General features: G+C 36.9%; 1 protein-coding gene and 1 long non-coding RNA gene across 4 annotated transcripts in view; one reads left to right on the top strand and one right to left on the bottom strand.

The window, feature by feature from the left end:
- LOC118243736 (uncharacterized) overlaps window positions 1-17,458 on the top strand; it is a 59,935-nt gene extending 42,477 nt beyond the window's left edge. Inside the window, exons 3-5 of one of the 2 annotated variants that reach the window (XR_004777307.1) lie at window positions 6,696-6,872; window positions 7,738-7,865; window positions 16,512-17,458. This is a non-coding gene — a long non-coding RNA (uncharacterized LOC118243736). Of the gene's footprint in view, window positions 1-6,695; window positions 6,873-7,737; window positions 7,866-9,464; window positions 10,005-16,511 lie in introns of those variants that run through there. The other variant, XR_004777306.1, reaches the window with a different exon arrangement.
- Window positions 572-20,744, bottom strand: part of PLPPR4 (phospholipid phosphatase related 4) — a 31,205-nt gene continuing 11,032 nt past the window's right edge. For both annotated transcript variants that reach the window (XM_035538092.1, XM_035538093.1), the window contains exons 2-7: window positions 18,479-18,664; window positions 14,054-14,183; window positions 12,088-12,283; window positions 7,226-7,283; window positions 5,740-5,913; window positions 572-3,769 (exon numbers count right to left, since the gene is read on the bottom strand). In XM_035538092.1, coding sequence (XP_035393985.1) covers window positions 2,432-3,769; window positions 5,740-5,913; window positions 7,226-7,283; window positions 12,088-12,283; window positions 14,054-14,183; window positions 18,479-18,664 — 2,082 coding nt within the window. In that variant the 3' untranslated portion in view covers window positions 572-2,431. The remainder of the gene's footprint in view (window positions 3,770-5,739; window positions 5,914-7,225; window positions 7,284-12,087; window positions 12,284-14,053; window positions 14,184-18,478; window positions 18,665-20,744) is intronic.

The following is a 20,744-nucleotide window of genomic DNA, read 5'->3' as shown; positions in this document are numbered from 1 at the left end:
AAACAAAACAACCCCCCCAAAAAAAACACAAATCCTGATTTGTATACTAGAGTCTGAGAACACCTTTCCAAAAAAATTACTCTGTTTGTTTGTTTGTTTCCTCGGCACCTCTGATTATCTGTCCCAGCTACTGTACCTTAAAGTGTGCCTTCAACATACATAACCAGTGAAGTTGCAGGGTACTATCTCCTTACGTGTAACCTGCAGAATACTTCCACCCAATTATCACATGCATGCTGGGGTCTTTGTCTATTACTAGCAGGAAAAGGGTGGGCATTTCCTTAAGGGACAATATTTTTCACAGCACTAGGTGATGGGCAGGTGGGGGAAGCATTACTAGATAGGGCTGGTGGTTGGCTGACAACCCTCAGGTAAGCTTGGAGCACTGGGGTATATGGGAAAGTATATAAAGCTTTCTATTGACTATGAATCCCTTCTGCTATGCAGATTAGCAAATACCATCCTCCTACTTCTGCAATTTCTCAGGCTTGGTGTTGGGTTTGGGATTTTGGTTTGGTGTTTTTTTGTTTGTTTGTTTGTTTTTGTTGTGTTTGTTTTTTTTTTTGGTCTGCATGTGTCTTGTGCTATTTATCTTCCTGGGATGGGACAATTCTTCCTTCTACCTCCTAGTTGGCTGAAGCAGGGTGGGCTTTTCCTCAGAGATCTGCGGGTTAGGGTCTGTAGACAGGTTCTGACTATGTAGTATATATCTTGTTGCCTGGTACCCCAAATCAGAAGAAGTTTTAGAGCAAAACACTCTACTAAATAAGCCAGGTAACAGAACTATCTGTTACCTATTGCTTATTCAGTGAGGGGACTGCAAAGTCATTCCTTCCCTTCCTGGCAGCAGAGCAGGCACATATTTGGTATTAGTTCTTCAGGTTGAAAATCTAGGAGAGAATGACGAGCTGCACTGGATGAGCATTGCCCATGGCTTCCTCCATGGTTTGTTATTTAGGTCAGAGCCAAATTGAATGATGCTTTTCTTCTAGCATGCCCAGGATGTGCTATGCATATTCATTTCAGAGCTCGACTGTTCAACAATTTTGGGCAATGGAGGTCTTTAGCAGGCAAGTTTTCTTTCATTACATCCCAAGCTTAATTTACTAAAATAATCTGTGTTCTCTCAGGTGCCGAGACCCTCCATATTCTTAAGTGGCAGTGGTAGGGGGAAAAATATAATCCTTAAGAAGGCTCTGGATGGTGTGTCATAGAACCTGAACAGTAGTGGTGGCACAACGCAACACTCACGCAGTGATTTGCAATACCAAGGCATTCCATTTTTAAAGCAAAGTTTAAATCCCCTAAATGATGGTGAGTGGGGTGAAACTTGTGATTGTTCTTGTGGCATGCTAAGCAAGTGTGCTAAATGACTGCTTTGAATTGTGAGCTATGATATTAATTACTGTCTCCCTTGAAGCTGATCAGGATACTGGTGGTTTATTTTTATTTGCTCATGGCTCACCTTTCATGTCTGCACATTTTGCAGTTATTGGTGTCACACATTATGAAGTCATAAACTAACATAAAAATTGAAAGGTTGCTGAAGGACAGAATGAGAGATTTAAAAATGCAAAATCTGAATTACTTGTAGTACTTTAAAAGACCCCTTAAAAACATAATTTTAAACAGTTCTACAAGTTAGCCCACTAAGAAGCAGCGTCTTCATTAGTAGCACCTGTTCTTAAATAAAAGTTGAGCAGTAGCAGCAAAACTATTCAAAATAGATAGGTATTCCATTCTAATGGAACATCACCCACACATTTTTTTGTTGCAGTAGACATCTTAAAGAACTACACAAAATCTTTGCAGTCTTTGAATGTGACAGATCCACTATAACAAAGCTGTAAATATTTCTTATGCTAAATGAATGCAGCCAGCATCATCATAGTATTAGCAATATTATTTTAAAGTAACTGCACATCAATATGCCATGTGTTTGTAGAGTCTAATAAGTATGCAAATTTTCAAAACATGTAAAGTTATCAGCACCATCCTGTATTAAAGATGTGGTGCAAATTCTGCAAAGGTGAATATATGCCACACATAAAGCATTTGCTATGAAAAATTCAGTTGATTTTGGACACAAATATAAATAAAATAAAAAGTTGGCACATTCAGGAAATAAAGTGTCTGTGTTCAAGACTATTTTTTGATTGACATAACCCTCAGATAAATGTTTCGAGTCTGAAGAAACAAGTTGCATGAAAATGTTTCACATTAGTTAGGTTCTGGCATTGTGCTTTTCCCCCCACCACATGATTTCCACAGGCTCATGCACATTGCAAACCAGCAGTGTTCAACAACAGATGGGCTGCTGGTCAGTAATTTGGCACATCAAAGGTAAATATCAGCTCTAAACAAACAGAGCAGAACCTGTGTGAGGATGTGTTTCCTTTGTGGTGGTACGGACCAGCTGATATGTCTCCTCTCATTCTTTGTATGCTCGTGTGGGGGATGTGCCTTTATAGAAGATGTTTCTGGTGTTCTCTGGACTGCTCCCTCGTTCAGGGATTAAAATTATGTTACCTTTTCTTCGAAGTGTTGAGTCCCGGCTAGAAGAAATGGACAGGGTCTCTGAGCCAATCTCACTTCCCTCCACAGGTGTGACTCTTATTGTAGTGATTCCATGATGGTGATGCTCACTGTTATCTATGTTGCTCCTTTTCCTGTCACCTGACCCATAACTGTCTTTTAAGGAGTCACAGCTCTCAGAGTCTCTGTTGAGATCATTTAGCTCATATGTCTGACGAAGGGTGACTTTTTCAGGACCTTTCCATTTCCATGACCCACTTCCTTCACCTTCTGATGGCATCTGAATTACAGGTCTGTTATTTTCTGGATGGGCCTCGACTCTGACAATGCTGCTTGGCTCGTGGTCTGTCAAGGTTTTGTACCTAATGGCTCCTGTACAAGTGACTGTGCTTCCCTCTGAACCCTTTGGACTGCCTTGAAGCACTCCTTGCTGCTTAGACATGGCTATTACTTGCATGATTCTTGGCTGGCTGTTGCTTCTACATGCAACACTCTTCTCAGCAGCTTTCAGCCATTTAGCTCTAGCTGAACTGCTTTTGGGAGATGTGTTCACATTTTCCTGAGTCTCTTCAGGAATATGCACTAACTGGGAAGAGCCAGGACGTGACTGAATAGAGACCCTTGGCCCACCAGAAAGACCTGAGTTGTTACAACCTGGTACACTGCCAGGTTGAATTTTCAGGTATTGGCTACTTGGGCCATGATGATCACCATTTACACCCACTCTGGAAGGCTCTGAGCTTGACCTCATTTCAATAGCTCTTGGTGGTGACTGGCCAGATTCAGTCTCTATTACTTGCAGTGACAACTTTCGGCTTTCGTTCTTATTCTTCCACTGGGAAAGCAGCTGTTTGGAGCGGGCAGAATCCATTGATGCATGAATTGTTGCATTTCGTCTTGCTGGATCTTCCAAGGATGGCGTGTTGACTCTTGGCAAAGTGTTACTGAAAGTAACCATGTTTTCCTTTCCCATTGGGCTTCGTGGTGTTATGATTTCTACATCAGCATTTGCTCTCTTGATGTTAGTCAGAGACCCAGAATCTCTGTGGTTTCTGTTCAGGATACTTTCCGAACGGTGAGAGGCAATGCCATCGGTGCTGCTTCCATTTTTACCTGGCAGGATTCTGTTGGCATCTTGACTGAGGTCTGTCAAAGACCTCAGGGGTTCTCTGTGAAAATTCTGGTGAAACACATTCTCCTCACTTGGCAAGAAGTTTCCCACCGCATACAGGCCCTGATATTTGAACAGAAGCATGAACAACTAGTTATGGAAAAATGAGACATTTTTAGGTATTTTAATTATATTCTTCTGCCTTTAAATATTGAGTGATAGAATTAGTCCAGTTTAACTGACAAGGGTATGTTACCTTTCCTAATGAGCATATCCTTATCTTTATGCCAAATTCTGTCCTCAATCTGGTACGTAGCAGTTTCAGTAGGATAAAAAGGACACTTGTTATTTATATAACTATTTATTTCATGGCAATAAATTGTTAGGGAAAAGATTTACCCTCCTTCAGTGTTCCTCATTTTATAAAACAACAGATACAGTTAAACAAAGAATGTTTTGTTTTGAAACTATGAAAATTAATGTTCGCAGTTTTCTGGGTGAAGCTATTTAACAACTACACTACTGTCTGCTCTGATTTACTGAATCTTGTTCCAGCTCAAGTTGTTCCGTGATTCTGCCCTTTCTACTGCATAATAACCATGTAATACAATATCTACATGATAGAACAATTTATCAGCTTTGAATCAATTGCTTTTCAAGCTGTGCAGAACTGTAACAAGATTTAGTTATACAACATTTTTTTATTCAGCAGACTCATTGTAAAATGCTGTCATTTTTAAAAGATTCCACTGAGAGAATATTGTATGAAAGGCTCAAATGCCTCACTCAATCACTTAGGTTACTTGTTCTTTTCAGAGTTATTTGTAGTTTCACAATATTTTCCATCCCTTTCCTCTTATTGGTGTGTATTTTTAAGGGTAGATTTACTGACTACTGGGTTTCCAGGACAATGCACCTCTTTGATGTATGTTGTCATGCAATAGTTTATGGGGAAAACCTAACAAAGACCACGCTTGTTTGTGGATTTCAAACATGAAAACAACAGCTCCATTTATGAGAGTCTACAACAGCTTAATCATTTGAAATAATATTCTCAACATCGTGCCTTTCTTCTCACAACGCAATTGTAGGAACTGACTTTAGTAGCTCATTGGGTTTTTATTATCTACCCTGGTTGCTGTCACTGTTGCCTCTGTGAAAGCCATTTTTCTTCTGGCCACCTTTGTAGACCATCTGCACATGCCTTAGACTATTACATCACAGAAAAAATGGGGGACGAGTTATGAACTTGTTTTAGTATTATACTCAAATTCATCATTGACCTCTTGGGGGGGTCAAAAACCATCCCACTGGTTGTTAAAACTGTTCTGTTCACTACCACATTGTCAGCAGAAGTTCCTGATTGCTCACAGGCACCTTGGATGACACTGTGCTGAGCAGCTAGAACAGCAACAGTCATGCTGGAGATGTATTGAGAGCAGGAAGCAAAAGCTGTATAAGCTTCCTACTGGCAGATACAAACAGGCCTATCTTACATATTCCTTTATAGCACCCTTCCAATGTGCTCCATCTGTTTCAACCCAGTGCAGACAAAGAGCATAGGCATGGGCATCCTACATCCCCTTCATAACCTCCCCAAGAGCTCCAAAGGACCACAGGGGTGTAATAGTACCTTTGATTTCCTGCAGGTTTGGCAATTCACTCAGTTGAGTTGCTGTACACTAATTAAACTAATTTTGAGACTATAAAGCTAATGGTGGCAGTGTAAACTCATACTGGCAACAAATAATGTTTAATATTTTTCTTGTCTTATGCTTGTAAGTGTGGAGTAGAAAAGATGAGTATCTTCAATAAAGTGCATTATGGTAGAGCTGTTTCTGCATAGTGCTAGACTATTATATACCACTTTGTGCATTCTTACAGCACTTCAAATTGAAATATATATTTGCTTTTTTCTGTTTATTTTTAGAAGAGATTACCCCCTAACATCACCATCTTCAACACATTTGGACTGTATTCTTCATTATGGCATGTAACCCTGATGAAATATTTTTATTAAAAATACCAATAGTTTTATTACAGACTTATCAATTTTATTTTCTAAAACATAACTACATCTATGTTATATTTACCAAATAGAGAGCAATTCCTCCTCCTATGAGAAAGCCACAATAAACATCAACTGGATGATTCTTATACTGGGTGATACGAGTCAGTCCACATATAATTCCACAGATGATAAAAGCAAAGACCAAGAGTGGTTTCAGAAGTTTTGAGGAATCTGTTAACGTAGAATTGAAGTACATCTTAAAAAAAGAAAGAGATGAAATAGTGTTTAAAGAAACTTACATTTACTTGAGAAGATATGAATTTCTAGCATTCAGTATTTCTTTCACACATAAATCACTGTTATACAGTACTGTTGCAAGTAATCAGTTTAACTAATTTTATTTAGCAGCCTTCTTAAAATCTGCTCAATTACCATAGAAAGATTTGAAATCACAAGGAATGGATTTCTGAAAACATAGGCAATGTTGCTTATTGGTGTTAATTAGGATAAAGATTTTATGCCTAAATAATGTTCACAGTCAGAGCCTAAGTGTTCTGTAAATGTGACTAAGCAATCACCATGTCTGAAATACAGAAGCCAGATGTCATGCCAGATGAAAGCAATAACCTGTTCTAACAAAAGCCACCACCAGATGCTTTAGAGAGCCATTTCTCAACTGGGGGCCATGATGTCAGGGAGGTCAAAAAAATTTAGTCGAGGTTGTTTATGAGTATTATTGCAAATTTTGGCGTTTTCCTGGGCTGAATAAATACTGGCAAGCTCTCAGTACATGCAGAATTCTATTACTAGTTTGATTAACTGGTTGCTATTGTTGCTTTTTTTTTCCTTCGGATTTTTATAGCATGAATGATGGAAAATACATTTTTTTTTAACTTCAAATAAATGTTAACATACAAATATTGGCCCCCATAATGAAGAAATGTTATTAGTCATATGTGGGAAATCAGCTGTCATCACTGAAGCATGTCCTATTATTTCCTGCTAGTTACTGATGGCTTTTATTCACTTGCTTTGCAGTAGCACCTTTGAGGCCTCGGAGAGTGGTTGTGCCAGTTCATCCATGATGCAATTCTATGGAGGTCAAGTGAAACTAGATCACATAAATGTTTGTACCTTAATGCCTAAAGTTTAAAAACAGCGAATTGTGTGAAGACAGCAGCAAAGGAAAGGCAAAACATATAACACATGTGAATGGTAAGTTAAATTATTACCCTATAAGACAGATAAGCACTGCATTTTATACGTGAATAACTTGAGGCATTACATCTATATTTATATTACTTTGATTTTTTATATTATATTACACTCCACCACAATGGATAATGTTGCTTCTTTAAAAAGAGCGTGAAGCGTTGCATCTTTTCTGTATTCTTAATAGAGATGCTTTTATTTTAGCTGTTAGTAATTTCATTTTGCTTTCGAATTGACACAATAAAAACTTATATCCACTCAGAATATCCAGGCAACACTTCACTGTAAAATGTACAGCAAATGGCATTCTAACTTTTGTCTTATATAATTGAAAATGAATAGAGTTGATTACTCACCGAAATATACACTGCTGCAAAAGCTGCCAGGGTGGCATGTTGAGATGGGAATGACTTTCTGCCAAGGAAGGACACTCAAATTATATTTCTAAGTTCAAATATACTGTGTGTGCTAGCATTCACTTGAAAAAAACACAATGGGTGCTACAGTCACTTTCAGTTTACACCTTCTAAGCACCATGGGATCAATCATTAGCATTTAATTTCTAAATTTCTTTTCTATAATCAGGAGAAAGCACCAATGTTAATGAAATGCCTTTGTTTAGAAGTAAATATTTAGTATGAAATTATTTTTGTGCACTAAAAGAAAGTGCATGTACTAAGAAAAGAGTGTGAATGAGATAAAGACTGGATGCTTGATTTTTAAGAGAGAAATTTCTATACATTAATTTCTATTAAAAAAAATCATAATAGCTTATCAGTATGTACCTAATTATACAACTTATTCAATATATGATCCTGGATCTTATGATTATTCTCACTGATTTCACTTGGATTTTTTTCATTGTAAGGACACATCAGCTATGTATACAACTTGGATAATCAGGCCTTAACTTGCGCAGCAGAATTCATCATCTTTGTGCCCCATTATGTTCCCATGATAACAGAGCCATGATAGGGAGACATTCTTCTCAAAGAGGTAATTGTATCTTTATTTGCTGTCTCTAGTCTTATTTTAAAAATTTCAACACTTTATAACATGCTAGGAGTAAATGGAATTCTAGGACTAGAGAACATGCTCCTATAACCTGCTAGGAATGAAGTACATGGAAAGGGCATTTTAACGTTTAGCAGGCCCCTTCCTGAAGCCTAGAACAAGAGGGTAAATGAAAATACATCCAAACTGCGAGACAGTAGTGAAAATCAGGGTCTATTCTTGAAATTGCCGAGGGCCTTCTGTTCTCTTTGAAGACCATGGAAAGTGTTGAATAATCTGGACTGGCTCTTGAGTCAGATACTACAGTGGATATGGAAATTAAAACTGAAAGTTTCTACATCTCTGACTAAAAAAAATAATTAAATAAAATACTTAGCAGCTACACATCAGGCCCTCTAACATTTGAACATTTTATGCTTCTTACACACCCATTTCAATACTCTAAAAGTGACAAAAGAACAGTGATGGGATGGTGAAGGAGAGATTTTACACAGTATAGGGAAAAACTTAGCTGGCAGTGGATTCAGTAACACCTGTTCTATGTTGTCCATGGCTTGTGGAAGCCCTAAAAAAAACCTTCTATAACTGAGCTCTAGAAGTAAGTATATCAGATATATATCAGTTTACAGCTGTATGTTTATCTGCTGAAATGGCATGGACATGTAATGTGCTGGATGTTTTGATGAAGAAGGCTATGTCTACCCTGCAGCTGCAGCAGCCACTTTCACCTGAGATAGGTTGACATAGAAAGCTCAGCTTGGGATAAATGCTTGAATGATTCAAGGAGGGTTTTGCTAACTGAGTTGGGCTCCATGTTCCTACATACATTTTCCCAGCAGCACCTCAGTTAGCTAGTTTAAAATTGCAGAGACTGAAATACAGTCCTTTTCCTTTAGAAATTTTCTGCAAAGCGGCAGAGTCTAATTTCTAAATATATTTCCTATTCATTTTGCTTTATCTGCTCTAAATAATTTATTGGTAACAAAATGTGTGAATTTAGTTCAGTGTGAATGCTGCACTGCTGACCTGCATTTGAGCTCATGGCCCCTGCAGATCCTTGACTCTGGCCAAGATGAAATCAGCATGATTCCTTTTTCATTTCTAAACACAGACCTAATTCCTGTCCCCCCCCACACACACTTTTTTTTTACTCCTGAGCAAACCTTTCTCAATTAGTATCCCCCATTCAAGGGAGGACAGAAGGATAAACACATGGAAAAAAATACAGGTGTTTATAATGTCTAATCAACTTCTTTACCCTGTGCATGTTTAAGTACAAGCATACATCTACTTACAGTCTGTGTGCAACTAATGTGTAGATTTGATTCTGTGAACCACTTAGAACTTAACCTGAATTTAATGGATTTTCTGTGGTATATAAGGTCTGTCACTATGCTACAGTCAATTTTCTTCTTGTTCTACTTTCTATTCGTATGCTTTCAGGGCTAGCACAGCATAGGCATTCTGTATACTCGCTAATGGTGACACTACTTTTGTTCTTCTCTGCTATCTGTTAATCTAAAATGAAAACAATTCAAGCTAAAAATATGTAGCTTTTTTGTATGGCTCTGCATTGAAAAGGTGAACAAAGGTCTCAGAGAAAACATCCCCTGAGCTCAGAAGACTGTATCACTCTGAATGCTCATGCATGAGGAATATGTGGAGGGGGAACAATGATGAGAAAGAGTCATGCTGAGTAAGAACATCAGAAATGACAGAGGATAGAGAACTCACTGGAGATCTGAATAGAAATGATTGAAAAGATTCTTTGAAGATGAACGGGGAAAAGATGGATAAAGAAAACTACTGGATATTCAGGGATGTTGCAGAAAATTAATTCACAAGGGAGTCTAGAGCCAAAGTTTCTGGGATATACAAATTAAAAAATGAAGGTCATTATCAATCTTATAAGAACGAGTCCCCTACAAGCTGAAATTGCTGAAGGCAAATTAACCTCCTGGGATGGAGAAGATATACCATAATTCCCATCGTAGATGGCTGAAGATTGAACCAGTGGCAAGCATGATCACTTTGGTAAAGTTGGGACAGACATAAGAAAGCAAGGATTTAATAAAGGAAAAAGGCAATAAAATTTAATTAAGGAGAAACTGAGGGTGGTGCCAGATTATTACAATTCACCAAATATGTCCTCTATGATAACAATAAAATTGACATATCAGTATATGGTCATCCTCCAAAAAATAAGAAAACACAAATACTGACTTCTAAATTTCTTGCAACTGATTTCACTGTTTGTTGTTGGTTTTTTTTTTTGGAAATGGTGATATTTAAACTTACAAGCAATCCGAGTCTTTGGAATGGCCACAGATCGTCAATTGAGGACATCATATTTGAGAAGATAGTTAAATGAATGTGAGCAGTTGTGAGAATTTTTCTGCCTGTTCACATGTAAAGATGCACCAGTTTCACTGGGACACTGTGTAGGTGCAAGACTGTTTGCAAACATCATTTTCAGTGGCAGTATCCAGTAAAAACAGATGGTTATTGGAAGAGAGGCAGGTGAAGGCTGATATAGCCATTTTGGTTATGCCTTCCACCAAAATTATTTTCACCAAATTATTTGGGCCAAATGAAGCTACAGTCCTTCACGCCAGCTCTGGATCATGTCCACATATGTAAGTTGAAAAAAATGGCGAATGAATCAATGCTAATTATGAGTCTCAGCCAACTAAACATATATTAGACCAAATAAATAATTGAGGATCTTTAAACATCAGTGAAATTGGTTTGTCTCAGTGAAAGGAGATAGATTATGAGATTTGCTGGAAGATACTTTACAAAGTGAATGATTTCACGATTCTCAAGTGTGTCAACCCCTGATATCAAAGGAAAGCAAAATAAACTGGGGGAAAGGTGCCCTGGTGATACAGACAAAATGTTTTAGTAATATCCATGTAACAAAAATGCAATGCTATAAGGCATGAAGATAAAACAGGAGCTAGCATCTGTGGCTACACAGAGAACAAGAAAGGAGTGTAAAGCTTTGGTGAAGTGGATGTGAGAGAAGAACACAGCTTCGTGCCTGCTAATCAGGTACACAAGCAAATTACACAGCTCAGTCAGAGACAGAAATTGTAGTAATTTCAGGCATTCTATAATTCTGCTGTAATATTTTTGGAGAGCAGGAAATATAAAAAAGAAAAATTTTGAAGGACTGCAAAGAATTCAAGGGAATGCTATACAAATGACTACCAAGTAAGAAAGCTTAACCTGGTGTGGAAAAGATAAGAAAGACTGATATTGTATTCAGTGAAGAGCTTCATGATTTCTCAGTAGTGTAGTGCGTATATTTAGGATATATAATAATGAAGTCCTTGAACTAATGAGTAGCAAATGTATTGGTACAGTACCACTTACTTATACCTCCGAATTCCTTGTTTAAGTCTGTTAACTGTCATCAGTAATTGAGTTATCACTTTTATCACATCTGACTTATTTAACGTAAAATGCATGGTCTGGGTTATATTTCAGCTTGACTGATATGCAATTTCCAAAACCTGATATTATGAATATTAATTTATATCCTGGCTAACTAAGTAGGGAGGCTAAAGACTAAATGGCCAGGGAGGATAAACAACCAGTTAGAAATACCATGAAAAAAAAGCCATGTGTTTGGGAGCACACAGGTTTGCATTGCTGTGGACTTTTCTCTAATGAAAGGAATTGTTTCAATGGCTGTCAAAATGAAAAATTTAGCCAATGAGAGACATGGAAAACAAATAAACTCTAACAAATGAGAAAATCAAACCTCACCAACTAAGATCAAAATGTCAAGTTTGTAGATAACAATATACAGAAGTCTCAAATAAGGTAGTTGGGTGGCTTCTTCCCCCTCCTGATATGGAGAACTTACTCAGATGCCACTGGGAAAAGCAGTAGAAGCTACATGTATTAATAATTGTATAGGAAATTGTCTCCTTTGAAGGAGGGAAAATAATTAGGTACTACTAACTGTGCTTCTGAAATCTGGCAAAGACTTCCAAAGCCCACTGCTGGCCTAATATCTGTAGAAAGAAAATTAAACGTCACTAAAAAGACAGTTATGCTCTCAGCTTTATTATAGAAATCTTACCAGAACTCATACAGGCTTTAACTAGAAAAAAATATTTGGAACTGGGAGAGAAAATTAAAAAAGAAATAAAACGAATACTTAGTAATGTACACAATGAAGAACAGAACCAACCTTCCGGCATTGATAATATTAGTATCAGCTCCTGAGCAAATATCTTCCACAACATATGAATTCTCTGAGCAGGAAACATTTAGGGATGTATAGTTAGGCTTGCAAACAGTCAGGAAATATGGTGCCTGATATCCTGTTGATAGCTGTATAATATCAGTAACAAGAGCAGTGGAACAAAGACCAAACACATGAACACCTAGGAAAGAAAGCAATAGAGCTTGTTAACTTTATTGTATTTAGATGAACTCATTGTGACAAATACATTCAACTGAATTCTGGTGGCTTATGCCATTGGGCTTGTGAGAATTTACCCGAGGAATAAGATTTTTTAAAGTGGAATCTTATTGCAGAGCTGATTTCTTTAATATAAAAATTACAATTATTTATGCTTGTTTTCTTCCTATTAATACTTAACATTTAGTTTTGATGACTGAATGTCCTCCAACATCTTTTCATTAAAGTAAACTACACTGGACCTGCTTCTATTTGGAAAGCAATTTTTCCAGCTGACTTAAGGACAACCACCTATTTGAGGATAGCATATATGCTCATTCAGTCCTTGGACTTGCCCACTGGAACACATTTTTAATAACACCATTTCCCATTAGATTATTGTTCTGAAGACTTGTTCTCTTTTTACTACCAGGTACTCATCAGCTGGCAATAACTCTGGCTTACCTTCATACCTCTTACATTTCTTGAGTACCAAATCCTTGTCACAAACACAAATATTTAGTATTTAGGTCTTTTTTTTTTTTTTTTTCAACAATCAATATTCCTGTCTGGTTAATACCAAATTCACAAGGCAGTTAATGTGATTTTTTTACTGAGCATTTTCAACTGCTTTTTCTCTAAGGATTTACCTCTAATTCCCTACTTGTGTTTATTAAAAATAATATGTATTTTTTTTTCATCTTGTAACTGAAAGAATGCTAAAGTAATTGTTTCATCATGATAGTATGAAACAAACTGCAAATTCAGGGTATGAATCAAGAGTGAAATTCATGCATCTTTGAGCTTGTCGTCTGGTGATGGAACAGGATGCTATACAGGAGGAGAAATGGACAGCATGGGGTAACTTTACAGTTCCCCTTGATGCTGCAATCTACACCCCTCGCTGCTCACTTCCTCACTGCTGCTCTTAACAGGATATGTTTTATTGGTCAGATACATATATATATATGTGTGTGTGTGTGTGTATAAATATAAATATATATATATAAAACCTCCTGTCATTGCCTCCCTGCTTGCCAACCTATAGAAACCTAATGTATAATCTTTCTAACAAGTTTTCACTCTGCTGTCCTGCAGCTTGTCTTTGCCAATGCTGCCCTTTCTAATGAAAGAATTCTGGAACAGAGAAAACCTTTCTTTTAGCCACTCATTGGCAGAGGAATTAACTCTAAGAGAGGAGCAAAGTTAAGCCACCCTTTCAAGCTCAGATTTAGTAAATAACAAAGTAAAATAATTCATCATGTCCCTCTCTATCATTATGTTCCAGATTGTATCCCTTTTTCAAGAGGTAGATAAAGACATACCAGAAAAACAATGTCAAATCCACTGACAGTTTCTGACAAGTTTTTACTGTCATGCTGAATACAGTATCAGCTGAGCTGAATACTTTTGATACAGTGAAGACAGGCAGGGGAAACTGTATGCAGAAACCATTAAAAGGAAGCCAGCTCAAGGTGGGCAGAGGAGGAAAAACAAATTATTCTTTTAGAGAGACTGACAATAGACTGGGAGAGGAAAGGAAAAACAGAGAGTGTAGATGCTGCATTGCTGAGTGTGGAGCTGCTCTGTTGCTCCATTTGACAGTTTCTTCTCGCATTTTCTGGCAGAAAAAGATATATGCCAGTGTCAGCCCTGCACTGTTCTGAAAGGCTGTTTCAGAGAAGGAAATCTGCATGGTAAAAATTGAATGTACACAGAAGACTCTTCTTTGTGAGTAACATTTGAAACCCACCAACAAATCTGACAGCTCTTCTAAGAAAAGAATTGAAGTTGCATCCTCCTGCATTAATATTGGCCTCTGTTCCAATCCCATTTCTTCTTTTGGACAGGCAACAGTAGAGAATTCCTTCTCCTACCATTATCTGCAATGACAAAGGAGCTGTTAAGTTAAATGTAGCAATTACTCAGAAGATACTGATAGAGTTTAAAGGGTTGAAATATATCTACGACACAAGCAATGTCTTACACTGACATGTATGTCCCTTGAAAAGGTGTGTATCAATATGTAAACATTCAGTAACAACTTAGTCTGAGTGAGGGCAGGCAAGAAGGTGGCACTGAAATTAAATGCAAGTGTCCTAAAGTATTGGAAGGAGATCTTTTTTTCTATTACATGTGTATACAGTGCTCAGTGGAACAGGAGCCCTGATCCACAGGTGAAATTAGATACTCTACAATAAAAGTGTAGTAATCGGAAATTCTTGCCTTTCAAACAATCCAGAGCCACAGCAATATCTTAGTGCTCCTGAGGTGGATTTAGCCCTCAGTCTTGGCCTCATGCCTAGCAGTCGCTAGCAGCTTCTAATTATGTGGCAGCCTGCTCTTCCATAATTGTTTAATTTGGCATGGATTTTAATCAGATCCACAGCTGTAGAAAAAGTTCTGTCCTTATGGTCCTCTGAACACACTAAGCAAAAGACATCATGACTTAAGCCCTAGACAGCAAGTTAGAACAAAAATAAGGAGAATAACATAAACAAAAATAAGGTGTTACTTGCTGGAAAATTCAGATCCATTTATACATTCGCAGTCTCAGGTATTATTGTTTTTCCTGTTAAGTAGTGGAAATCTGTACAGGGCTTGTTAGAATTCAGAAAAAGTCTGTGTTGAAATATTGAAATGAATGGGGCAGTTCTCACCACTAAGAAGAGATTCACCTCGTCTATCAGCAGATGAAAAGTAAAATACGAAATGCACAAAGCTCACTGCGCAATGAGATGCTAAAGCATCTGAATTAAGCAGAAAGTGTCGTAATTATCAGTGACATTTGTGCACACTAAGATCTCTCACTTTGGTAGAAGGGAGGTACAATGGATAAGCTTAGTCTAATAGTTTTTAGCCAAAGATTTAATATTAATTGGTTTCATTTCTTCTTTGCCAGAAAATTGAAGTAGTTAAAGTTATCTCACTACACGGAAATGTCAGTGATACGGGATATTTAAGGGATTTTTATTGGATGAGAACCATGGTCACTATTATCTGTCTCTACTTGTTCATTTTACAGCTGGAAATTTTCCAGGAGAAATCAATAGTTTTTTAAACTTGAGAAACAGAAACTTAAATAGTTTTTCGCTAAGCTCTACAGAATGTCTGGTTCAGGGAAAAACATCAGAGATGTAATAGCTCCTGTTATAGAGGAGAAAATGGGGAAATAGCAAGGCCTATGACAAGGAAAATTCAGAGGCTGGTATTTTCAAGGAAACAAACTACTACAGCAGAGGAGGCAGTAGGACTGATACTGCCAACAGTGAATTTCTCTCCTTGCTAACTGATTTCCCAAATCAATGTAATCTAATTCCCTGGTGATCTCTTTTAGAAAGCACTTTGTTACCTTTAAGCACCTTCTATGTCAGTAGTTCTATGGGTTTGGACCTATATTTATATGATTAAATAACTAGTCCTATAATTTCTGAATGAATAATTAGAGAGAAAATATATCACAGGATCAGAATCAGAGCTCACTGAAGAAAATGGAAGTCATCTTGCAACTCGGGTATATCTATATTCTGCACATAAAATATCCATGCTGTTAATTTCATACAACTCCAGTTGCTCTATACTGAAGTCTCCTGTGCTTCATGTATAGAAAATTTCACATGTGCCACAAGACATATGCCAATGAGACGTAATTTTCTGTAGTACTTCAAGGCTACAGAACAGGCCTGGTTAAAAGCAGTTTCTGCTCATTGGTAATGAACAAAAACCAACTAACTAGCAAAAAAAACCCTCCAACAATAAGCACAAATAAATAAATAAAGCCCCAAACCTACAAAATGCTTCAGTAATAATGTCTTGGGAAAATAAATTTAAAATGCTAGATTTGCTGTAAAAATAGCTATTGTAAAGTGAACAGATTTAAAATACACTACAGGTTTGGGAAAAAAATTGAGTACACAAACGATTAAAAATAATGCAGAAAGAAGCTAAGTCCTACTCCAGTATTTATATGATGCTTTAAGGAGGGATTGAGGTTGGAGTTTGCTCATCTGCCCCTTTTCTTTCTTATTTACATTCTTTGGTAATATTTAGAGATGTGGCCTAGTTGCACCTGTTTTTGACTGAGCTTTCATGACCTTCTGTCTCATACTTCCCTAAGTACCTGAACTTCAGGCTGAGGCTAGCATAGGCTATGTTACTGGAAATTCTTAATTTCTCACATAGCTTCATGCTTTCTTTTCTGTATTTTACAGGTTTATAAAGTGTGTTATTCATTGAATTATTAATGAAAACTAGATCATATAATGCTGAACTCTGCAAGGTGACAATGGAACAAGTGTAATCTTTTTGCATGGAAAATAAAAGAAGAATTGAATTTTAAAAATGTTTTTCTAGTACAGAAGTGCTACTGAGTAGCTGATGCAATACACCATCTTCAGTGCCTTTTATTAAAGGACTTTGTGTATTTTACACTATCTGGACCCATTACCAACCTAATACAAGAATCATATTTATGCTCACACATCCATGTGAAGTATACCTTCCTAAGGCTTGCAGCTTTTAAGCAGTTGCACTTACAAGCTTTGTGATTTACCTTCTTTACCAATGTAATGTTTGATAAGCTTGCTTCAATGTCTGAGTTTCTCTCATGACATGGTTTTGGTTACTTGTGTCTGTAATGCAGGTAGGAGAATGATTCAAGGAAGAATAACATTTCCTATTGCAATGCTGAAATAATTTAACTATACTGAATCAAAGACCTTAATAAGCACTCTGTAATGAAATGGGCATCTTTCATCTCTGCTGAAGGCATCTGGCATTTTCCAGGCTTGACATAAACTCTCTCTGAAGAAAAATTTTGGCTTTTACCCCTTCTTCAGCCTACTGTGCCCGAAGTGAGCCTATATAGATTCCTTCTACAGCTGTTTCACGAAAGTCCACTTTCTGGTTATCAGAAACACTGTTTAAATGCAGAAAACCTAGCCAAACTACAATATCAACAAGTTTTCTTTTTATCTTTTGCATCTTTTTTTTTCTTTTTTTTTTTCTTTTATTTTTTCTGCAATTGGCTGCACAAAGAACACCAAGACTTCTACTTGCTAAATAAGTATTTTTAGCCTGACGGTTGTGCAAAATCCTTCAAAAATGGTTTCTAAAGCAACCAAAATCACACACAGTTGAGTTCAGTTAAAAAAAAAAATGGAAAAAAAAACAACATCCTGACAAGCAAAGGAACAGCACTTGATGATTTTTATGGTGGCATCATGTTTTATAGATTTTGTGATTGTAAAATGGCTAGTTCCTTATAAAAGGAACAAACTGGCTGAATTTAAGGGAATTCAGTGGAACTGGCATATATTTGCAGCTGGTGCTGCAGAGGTGCCTAACCAAGGCACCCAGTCATTGCTGTCAGAAGAGAGAGGAGACCCTTTCAGAAGGTTGACTCAGCTGGACTTTCTGTTTCGATTTACCCGAGAGGAGTGGTGTGAGAATGTCTCCCATCTGAGGTGCCAAAAATCAGACACAGTGAATCTCCTCTGGTCTTTAGATTTCTTTTTAATTTGATACAGCAATTCCAGCGGGGACAATACTTACGTGCATCAGACAATTTATTTTACTTGCTGCACAAGTGACCAAACTGCTCGTATTCTGACAAGAAGTTTCTGTTCTTCTCCCTTTGGATGGGCCACTAAACCAGTCTACCTGCTCTTAATGACTAACTCACAATTTAGAGGAGTCCCGGTGCTGTTTGGGAAAGTGTAATTGATTTCACTGACAAGGCTGATACACCTTCTTACTGAACAAAGCTAGTTCTAACAAAAGTGGCATGTTCAGTGCTGTAAATTAAAGGCTTCCATTTTCAACAGAATCTTGAATTTTTGGTTTATCTCAGAGTATGAAGGCAACCCATCTGTAAAAGGTTAAAATATTTGTATAGCATAACAGAACGATTCAAACTATTCTCACCCAACTGCTGATGCTGTTCCTTAACATTAGTACCCACAATCAGTATAAAGAGAATAGACGAAGTGCTGCAGGGAATGTTTTAAGGAGTGTGTGTCTCCTTCTGCTATGGAAGAATAGAATTGAATTTAAAATCCTAACGTAACTTATCTGGAAGACACTCTGCTGCCACATTGAAGACAAAGGAGCTATTTTCTTTATGTCAACTGAAAATGTTCAAAATCTTTAATAAGTGACAGTGGCACCTCAAACTTACCGTAATCGATGGTCCAGCAAACACCAGACTAAGCAACATCAAAAAGGGAACAGCCTCTTGTGTAGGTTCAATGTATGGCATACTCAGACTCTTGTCATAGCAATTAAATCCTGAGTGAACTGGCTTGAAGACATCAGTAAGTTCAAGAAAATAAAGGCTAACAACAGAAGATGCCAATATTGGCAACTAGAAAAGAAGAAAACAACAAATTACTGTTCAGAAATTGAATAGTAATATTTTTGCAAAGACAACATTGTCTGTTAATAAATCTCTGTGATGTCTGATTTTTACACCTCAGTGTTCCTGTTATATCTGTGTTACCATCTTTAAATAACTAATTCTCTAGAGATATCATAGTATTCAGTTGATATCAAGTAACTGTTGTCTACCAAGCTAGTTAAAATACTCATTCCAACCTTCAGCCCATATAATTTAGCCCTTTCATGCATGAATCATTAATGGACAGATTGATTTTTTAATTTTTTATTTTTTTTAAGTAAGTACACAATTTCAGTCTCCCATGTGGGGCCTCACCTTTCTGCTGCTCATCCTCACCCTTTTTGGTCCTTTATCAGCCACATATATAACAGTATTTATAACCAAACCAATTTTTATTAAGTTTCAAAGTAACAGTTAATGAAAAACACTATCCAGTGCTTGCCTAGAATCTAAATATATAGTAACACAGTGTTTTGCCTTAGCACATTCATTTTGTAATTCTATCAAAAAGCAATTAACTTTGGCAAGATTCAGTCTGTGTAGAACCATGACGACTGTGGTTCACAGTTCTTTTATCCTCTAGCTATTTAATGATTTTAGCCATCACAATTACTTCTAGTAATTTATTAAGAGCAAAGTTAGCTCCTCTGGGGATAAATTCACCTCAGCGTACCACCAACTTCTGAAAGCACAGATTCAAGCAGTAAATCGCTGTGGAAGGAAGTCTTTCAGGACGAGTAATAGCAAAAATGCATTTTGAAGCCAATGGTTGATGAGTAGGCAGGGCAGCCCTTCCCCAGAGTGGGCAGTGGGGCATTCAGAGGTGACCAGCAGCATGTGATAGTTCTTTGCATCCTCTTAGTGAATGCCTAGTCAATGCTCAAAAAGGTTTTATGGTTGTTATTTCCTAGAGTCCTCACTTGACAAGGCAATATTGCAACCACTGCCTGCTCCTCCACTGTGATGCAATGGCTCCCTCCCTGTGTCTCTGCTGCCTATCTGCTTCCTTTTCTCCTTTACTTATATATATATATTTTTAAGATGGCTATCATGTTAACTTCTCACTATTAACTGCAGCTGAAAAGCAAAAACTTGAAATGACTAAATATATTTGCTTTGACAGATAGAATCATAAAAATTAGATAAGGTTGTATTGTACCTCTTGAGAAAAAAAATACTCCCCTTTTCCATCAGGCGCCTCGCGTTACAAGGAATAGGAACTGCCCTGACATAATTTCAGGCATGCTGAGATTATATTATACTTTCAATCTTCTGTATACATTTACAAAAAAAAAAATTGTTTGATTAAAATCAGTATCATTTGTCCCATTCTATAATAAAATAAAAAGCAGAGGTAAAACTGAATAAATATTTATACTGGAAAAATTATGAATAAAAACTATAAAAAATATAAACTATATGTGGAAGAGGGACAATGGTTTCTTGCATTAACTAGTCATTTTCAGATTTTTAAACACTGGGCTTTCTAAATGTAGACTTTTTGTACATACAATATAATTTTGTGTGGTTAGGGAAGAAGGATACTATCTAAATTTTACTGAAACTTACTTCTTAATACAACTTAGGTTTTGCACGAAAAGAACACCTTTTGCTATTTCCAGAAGTGTTCTTCTAAATATACTGAAGTTAGAGATCAGAACAATTTTGCTTGCCTAGTTAACTGTGTTCAAGTTGATTCCACCGTAATCTCATCTAGTAGCGAAGATGGGATGATGTAGAAAGGGAATGGGTATTGGCACCTTAAATGAAGCTAAGTACCGTGAGCATTACAAAAAGAAGATCAGGCATCTAGCAAGTTTGTTTCAATAACTAGTTTATATGTGTATAGCTATAGTTGGACTCCAGGATCCTTGTGGGTCCCTTTCAACTTGGATATTCTGGGATTCTATGCCATGTGCACTCACATACTATATTACACATATGTTACATATAGCATATAACAAAAACACATAAGATGTAATATATTTCAATATGTACCAAATATAATATGAATACACAATATATAAAATGACTATTATATAATATG

The sequence above is a fragment of the Cygnus atratus genome, chromosome 8 (assembly GCF_013377495.2).
Source record: "Cygnus atratus isolate AKBS03 ecotype Queensland, Australia chromosome 8, CAtr_DNAZoo_HiC_assembly, whole genome shotgun sequence".
Lineage (NCBI taxonomy): Eukaryota > Metazoa > Chordata > Aves > Anseriformes > Anatidae > Cygnus > Cygnus atratus.
The sequence above is the reverse complement of the archived record's forward strand: the minus strand, read 5'-3'. Positions and strand labels throughout refer to the sequence as shown.